At 44.9% G+C, this 7740-nt stretch overlaps 1 protein-coding gene across 8 annotated transcripts in view; it reads right to left on the bottom strand.

The window, feature by feature from the left end:
- Positions 1 to 210: 210 nt before the first annotated feature.
- Positions 211 to 7740, bottom strand: part of LOC120910613 (TIR domain-containing adapter molecule 1-like) — a 50933-nt gene continuing 43403 nt past the window's right edge. For 4 of the 8 annotated variants that reach the window (XM_040322371.1, XM_040322398.1, XM_040322391.1 and 1 more), the window contains exons 2-4: positions 4319 to 4433; positions 1280 to 1823; positions 211 to 1187 (exon numbers count right to left, since the gene is read on the bottom strand). In XM_040322371.1, the coding sequence (XP_040178305.1) occupies positions 378 to 1187; positions 1280 to 1660 (1191 nt within the window). In that variant the 5' untranslated portion in view covers positions 1661 to 1823; positions 4319 to 4433 and the 3' untranslated portion in view covers positions 211 to 377. The remainder of the gene's footprint in view (positions 1188 to 1279; positions 1824 to 4318; positions 4434 to 7740) is intronic. The other 4 variants (XM_040322378.1, XM_040322412.1, XM_040322405.1 and 1 more) reach the window with 1 other exon arrangement.

The raw sequence follows: 7740 nt of genomic DNA, 5'->3' as shown, positions 1-7740 counted from the left end.
TTCTCAATGGAACTCTTCAATGAAAGTAAAAACAGCCACAAAAGAAGCGTATGTTTTTGTATGTGCCTTCCTGTTCCAGTTACATTACCAATTTTGCCCTGGTGTAACAGGGAGGATGTGAAAATTTCCAAATGGGTTCACAATAAGAAATAAAAATGTACCAGGAATTCTAACCCTTCTCAACACTAAACATCAAAACAGCAAACAACGTAATGTCTTGAATTGTGCTTTAATTCCTGTGCTGCTTAGGCTAATCATTTAGGTACATTGTAAAAAGTACAATACCCTTATCATCCAAGACTAGAACAAATCAAATCATTTAAAAAGTCATTACAATGTTTTTGTATGTTTAACACTTTCAGACACGTTTCTCTTTTTCAATTTGGAGTTTCATTCCCAGCATCGTGATACATGTTTGTATCCCAAACCATTTGTGGCTCATTTGGTGAAAATTGTATGTTCATGGTGTTTTGATTCCCTATCTGCACATTCCCAGCATGGCTGATCTGAATAACTGGAGTCTGTCCATGAAATACAGCAAATTGAGGTTGGGTTTGTTGTGGCAACACAGCAGTGGCATCACTCATCGAACATTGTAGGGAAATATTTTGTGGTTGTTGAAAATCTGATGTAGTTCTTCTCAATTTTTTTTCCCACAATGTATTCCGTTTCTTAATTTCTTCCTTCTTGAATGTGTTACGCACTTTAGTTTCAAATATACAAGAGCTTTCATCCAAGGGAATCAGGTTTTTTATCCATATTGGAATCTTACCATTTGGTTTATTTAATTTAGGATAAAAAGGAATGATACTCCACAATTTGTCAGGATTGTATATAGAATTCATCATTACTGTAGCACTCTGAAAGTGAGTCCATGTGGCTTTCAAAAAAGCATTAGTGAGCAAAAGTACAATATACGCACTGTTTTCCACTGCATTTTCAAGACACATTAAAGGATTAACTCCTGGAGTCTCAAACCCCTCACAAAAAGTTGTACCTTTCCCAACCACATGGTGTTCTAAAACATTACAAACCCTGCAAGCTATCTCCTGGTCTTCAGGGGCATGAAAAATTACAAAACTGAAAAACTGGTCTGAAGAATAAACAGAAGAAGATGGAAGCACATCAGGACACGAAAATATGTTAGATAAATGTGATTCTTGCTCAGAAAAGGGGTTGCTTTTATGAATGGTTACTCCAAGAGATAATGTATGCATTTGTTCTGAAGGTTTGAATTCTGTGGATCAGGAAAGGTTTGAGAACTATGCACATAACTATGTCCATCAGTGTTCTTGTCTTCTGAGACTTCCTCCTCATTTCTCTTGCTTGTTAGACACAAATGATCAGAAGATTGCTGATATTTCTCCTGATTGGTGGTACATAGATTGCTGGGGAGTTCTGAAGGAACAGGCGTGCAGCATGAACTTTCATTACAAATAATATTTGTACAAGGTGTCTGTGTGTCCGACGTGGGGCACTGGCTATTGCGTGGCTCATGAATGAAAACTCCGTTAGGTGACTGGCTAATTTCTAAGGCATTGGATATACGAGTCAAAGAATGGTGTGATGGTCTTGGTATTGAAATCCCTTGACTGCATAGATCTGAGCGTAAAGTATGTGGGGCATCATCCAGGTCTGTGTTTGAGTGATTTCTCAACATACTTAAATCTTAATATTATCCAGCTACTTTTTTGTCACTTTTCTTGGAAAAATATATCATAATACCAGATGGTAAACAGTAACAAAGTAGCACAAACTTGAAATACATGCCATTATTTAAGTTCGTAAGCAGGGAGAGATTCACCTGAAGACTTGTGAGTGCCCTGGTTAAATAAGCATAAAAAGAAAAGAAAAAAACAGTTAATGGTTCTATGCCAACACATGAGCAACATATAAATGCACCTATTAACACATACATACACAAAAGCTTTCAAGAAAAAAAAAAAAAAAATACAGGAGATACAATTGATAAAATTTCGCTCATCTGATTCCTCCCCTCTTCCGGTGCCACAATTGGCACCTTTCAGGGGGGAGACAGGATACCCGTCTTTGACAAATATCCTCTCCCACTTATGGGAGTCCGGGCTGTGGCCTGTGATGTCACGGCGGGGCTCCCTCCTCCTCCCCTGGCTGCCAAGCAAGTAGGAGAGAGGAGCGGGCCTCGCGCATGCACAGTAGGGTTCCCGGCGTGAAGCCGAAAGGCTACACTGCCGGGTTCCCTTACCCGCAATGACGGCTGCAGCACCCGACAACTGATGGAAACATCAACTGCGGGTGCTGACATTGCTGGACTCCAGGACAGATATGTGTCCTACTATTAAAAGCCAGCCACTGTGTAGCTGCTGGCTTTTAATTATATTTTTTTGGGGGAGGAACACTGCTTTAATATTTAAAACTTGCATTTGAGGTGTTCTGATAGTTCAAAAGCATATGAAAAGGAGTATAGTACAATAGATTTTCTGAGTAACTATACAAAACCAGTTACAGTATTTTCAAATGTCCATAACAGACTTGACTTGGAAAAGATTTATGTACAGTATAGTGCTACACACCTGGTTTAACAATACGCATGTCTATCTATAGAAATTAATTTACAGATAAACAGTGGCATGAGCGATTAACATTTTTAACTACTTGCCAAGACTGCTACAGGCGTCCATGGACGTCCTCCCAAGCAAGCGCTGTCAACGCGTCCCTGCGAGTTGAGCACGGCATGCTCTGTGATCACCAAGTCTATGAGACTCGGCTGATCACAGTTCCGAGTAAGGGGTCGATCCCGACCCCTTACCACATGATCAGCTGTCAGCCAATGACGGCTGATCACGTGATGTAAACAGAAGATCGGTAATCTGATCACCGGCTTCTGTCAGAAGGACATTGGTCCCTCATACAGAAAGCCGTGGCTGCATATTCTGTGCCCACTGTGCCACCCATCAATGTCCTCCAGTGCCACCCATCAATGCCCTTCAGTGTCTCATAATCAGTGCCGGCCTATCAGTGTCACCTACCAGTGCCTATCAGTGCCACCTCATCAGTGCCCATTAGTGCCGCCTATCAGTGCCCACCAGCGCAGCCTATCAGTGCCCATCAGAGCAGCTTTATCAGCGCAAATGTTTTCAAAATTTTATAACAAACAGTTTTTGGTCCTTTTTTGTTTTATTTAGCAAAAGAAATAGCAGCAATTAAATACCACCAAAAGAAAGCCATCTGTGTGAAAAAATGGCATTTGGGTAAACTGTAGCTTGATCGCACAATTGTCATTCAAAAAGTGACAGCACTGAAAGCTCAAAACTGGTCTGGGCAAGAAGGGGGTTTAAGTGCCCAGTAAGCAAGTGGTTAAAGTAGCCTGTCCTAAATATTTGGTTAGAGATACTTGGTATGTTATCCTCAAACAGAATATTACAAGGCTATGTTAATTAATCACTTTGAAATACCTTTGATTGTAATTCCTTGCTGCTTTGCTTTTGTAAGATACAGTCTCCTTCAAATATTTTTTTCAATAAAACCCATTTAATCAAAGTACCCTCAGTGTTTTGTTTAATTTTCAAGCTAGCCTCTTATAGCACTGTGGTATATATGTGTTTTGATATACAGGCATACCCTGCTTTACGTACCCTCACTTTATGTACATTCGTGAGTACGGACACATTGGTGTCTATGAGAAATCTAGGTCAGCTCTTGACATGGCACTGCTCCTGAACCATAAGTGACAGGGAGGCCGGACTACAACATATCCGATTTTGGGTTCGGCCATCTTGCCTAGGTAATCTACCACGTCACAGTCCTGGGTCCCCAAGTTTGATGTCCCTGTAACTTATAGTTCGTAAGCAGTGCCCATGTCAAGCTGACCAAGATTTCCCATAGAGCATTTAGAGTATTTACATGCATTGAGAAGTGAAAAAAGGTATTGCTTAACTTGAAAGCGTTTGTTAACCCAACAAAAATAAAATAAAATACAGATCCTGTTCCCTTAAAGCCTTGTGCTGTGTCATTTGGACCCCCGTATCACCTGAAAAACCTGGCTGATCCTGCTTGGCTATACCCTCCCCTCTGCAAACAGACCACAAAAATCATGGCTGCTGAGCCCTGACATCGTGGTCCATTTGTGTGCCTCCGTCAACCTGCAGTGTGCTATCTGTTGTCGCCTGTGTCCTTCTCCCCCCCTCCTCCCACCTCCCCTCTCTGTCTCTGCTTGTGCAATGTGCCTGCCCCCCCCCCCCTCTGCTGCTCTCATTTTTTATATTACATTCTCCCATCCTCTCTTCACCATTATAATAATTGTCCCTGTGTAATGCAAAAATAAACTGCACGATTGTACCTGTATGAGTTCCGCTCCCGCCGCTCAGCTGATTGTCGGCAGCTCGTCTCTCTCTCCTCTCTCCCAATCCTTCCTGGCTGATGTCAGCGGGAGGGCTCGGCCCCGCCTACTGCAGCTGTGAGATGGAGACAGAAGAAAGGAGAGGAATCAGCTGAGTGGAGCTTATGCTGGTACAATCCTGCAGATTTTTTACATTACACAAGCACAGGGACAATTATTATAATGGTGCAGAGAATCGGCTTGTCGTAGTGTTGTACGTCACCGTGTTCTTGGCGGTCGAAAGTTAAGAGAACTTTTGTGTGACCGTGTGTATGCAAGCCAAGCTTGAGTGGAATTCCGTCGGAAAAACCATCCAAGGTTTTTCCAATGGAAAATCCGATTGGGTGTACGCGGCATTACACCCTAGAGAATAAAATTGCTTTCTGTCACACCGACTTGCGCAGCGGTTTTACAAGTGCACTTTTTTTGGAAAAAAGGTAGCCCAATTTTTCAGTAAATTGAAACCCAACATGTCACGCTTCAAAATTGTGTCCGCTCGTTGACAAACGTTTACCCTTAAAAATCTCCATAGGCGACGTTTAAAAAAAATCTACAAGTTGCTTGTTTTGAGTTACAGAATTATTGCTCTTGCTCCAATGATCCAATGGTGCCTCACATGTGTGGTTTGAAAACCGTTTACATATGCATACACACTCGTGTATGTGTTCACTTCTGTATGCGAGCTCGTCGAGACGGGGCGCGTTAATTATTTTTCTCATTTATTTTTACACTGTTCTTTAAAAAAAAATAAAAAAAAATGTGTCACTTTTATTCCTATTACAAGGAATGTAAACATCCCTTGTAATTGTCATGGATATGCAATAAAGTCTGGCAGCTTACCTGTCTCCGTGTGTTCATAAGAGGCCTGACTCTTCTCCTGGCTGTCTTTTATCACCTTCCTTCCTGTATGGCTCCACCCCAGGCCATCCCAGGAAGCCTATATTAACCACTGCACTGCTAGTCTGCTTTGCTGTTCAACCGTGTTGTTAGCTTAAGTTCCTGTCTGCAGTGTGCTATGATTACCTTCCTGTTTACTGTTTTTGGCTCGTCCCTGACTTCTCCTGTTTGCCTCTGACCCTGACCTTTTGCCTGTCCCTTGGTTACCCTTGTCTGCCTGTTGCCCTGACCTCGGCTTACCCATCACTATCGCTTGTCCTGCTTGCTGCTTCCCCTCTCTCCCTGCGGAGCGTGACCTAGGGGATTTCAGGGGTCGCGACCTGGATCCAGCTGCGGCAAAGGCCATCCTCACCACTAGAGGCTCTGGTGAACACAAAGCTGGGTCTTAGACTCCGCGCCCTGGGGAATCTTGGGTTCACGCTTCCTCTCTGATAGCAGCAGTCGGCCATAGGGTTCACTACCCTGTGGTGCATCCCTGACCCCAACGGGGTGCACTTGAACAGCCATGAATTCGGCCGACGTGCCGCTCCCCGCAGAAGATTCATTACAGGGCATTGTTCGCAGACTCGAGACGCATGAAGCTAATCAGGCTCAGGTGATGCGTTTTCCTACAGGATCTGGCTCCCGGCTTTGATCAGCTTCAGACCTCTTTGGGAACCCCCGGATCAGCAACCCTAAGTACAACCAGCGGCTGCGCCTATCGCACCAGTCGCAGAGTCGCATTTACTTACAACTGCCAGCTTTGTCCCGTTTCTCTGGGGACTCTAAAGCCCTGTACACACGATCAGTCCATCCGATGAGAACGATCCGAAGGACCGTTCTCATCGGTTAACCGATGAAGCTGACTGATGTGCCTACACACCATCAGTTAAAAAAACGATCGAGTCCAACGACACACAACGACGTGCTGAGAAAAAGTTCAATGCTTCCAAGCATTCGTCGACTTGATTCTGAGCATGCGCGGGCTTTTAACCGATGCTTTTGCATACTAACCGTCGGTTTTGACCGATCGGTTAGGCGTCCATCGGTTGAATTTTAAAGCAAGTTCTAATATTTTCGACCCAAGGATAACGGACCGATGGGGCCCACACACCATCGGTTTGGACCTTCAGTCCGTTTCCATCGGTTTTGACTGACCGTGTGTACAAGGCCTAAGTCCTGCAGGGGATTCCTTAGCCAATGCACTATTCATTTTGAGCTCCTGCCCCAACACTTTCTGTCTGATCGGGCTAAGATAGCCTATATCATTTCCCTCCTCTCCGGTGAAGCTTTAGCCTGGGCAGCCCCCCTGTGGGAATCGAATGATCCAGTGGTTTCTAGCATGTCTGTTTTCTTGAAACTTTTTTGGAATATCTTCGAAGAACCGGCTCGTGTCTCTTCAGCGGCCAGCGCCCTTTTACGCCCCCGCCAAGAATCCCGTTCAGTGGGACAATATGCTCTTCTGTTCCGTATCCACTCAGCTGAATTGAGCTGAAACAATGAGGCCTTAGTCGCAACCTTTTTGCATGGCCTTTCTGATAGAGTGAAGGATGAATTAGCAGGAAGAACCATTCCCACTGATCTGGACAGAGTGATCTCCTTGTGTAACCAGATCAATATTCGCTTTCAGGAAAGGACTCTAGAAAGGCGACGCCAGCATTCCTTGGTCCTTCGTCAGCCTGAGCTCCCCTCTCTTCGACCCGTGGAGCATCTCCTGCCAGCTGAGGAACCCATGCAGCTGGGTCGGACCAGGCTATCTCCTGAGGAACGTGCTAAGCGTAGAACTCTGGGCCTGTGTCTCTACTGTGGGGGCAAAGGTCATTTTCGTGACACTTGCTCTCTTCGCCCGGAGAAACGCTCGGGTTCAATACACCTGGAAGGTGGAGTATTGGACCCAGAAATATCACCTTCTCGTCTTTTTCTTTCTGTGTCCCTTCATCTTGGTGCTTCTTCTCATTCGGTCTCGGCATATCTGGATTCCGGAGCCGCTGGTAATTTCATGGACTGGGAAATCGCATCATCCATGAGACTTACCCTTTTGCCCCTCACCACGCCATTGGTGGTCTTGGCGATTGATGGCACTGTTCTCCCGGGGGGGTCTTATTCGCTTCCAGACACTCCCTGTTAAGATGTCGGTAGGGACACTTCACCAGGAGTGGATATCCTTCCTTGTCTTACCTAAGGCCTCAACCCCTATTGTTCTGGGACTCCCTTGGTTACGGCTCCATTCTCCACACGTTGACTAAACTACTAGACAGATCATGGCTTGGGGCTCCTCCTGTTCCTCGTCCTGCCTACCCAAGGGTGCCCCAAAAGAGAAACTTCCTGTTGCCACCATCCCAGTATCTTTTGCTCTTCCTACTGTATGTAGTGATTTCCAGGATGTGTCCTGTGATAGTCAGGTTGATGCACTCTCTAGCCCATGTGGCACTCTGAATGAGGAGCCCACCTGTGAACCTGAGCCGATCATTCACTCCAGTTTGCATAACAGGTTACCTTTGTCTGTC

This window comes from Rana temporaria, chromosome 1 (assembly GCF_905171775.1).
Source record: "Rana temporaria chromosome 1, aRanTem1.1, whole genome shotgun sequence".
Lineage (NCBI taxonomy): Eukaryota > Metazoa > Chordata > Amphibia > Anura > Ranidae > Rana > Rana temporaria.
The sequence above is the reverse complement of the archived record's forward strand: the minus strand, read 5'-3'. Positions and strand labels throughout refer to the sequence as shown.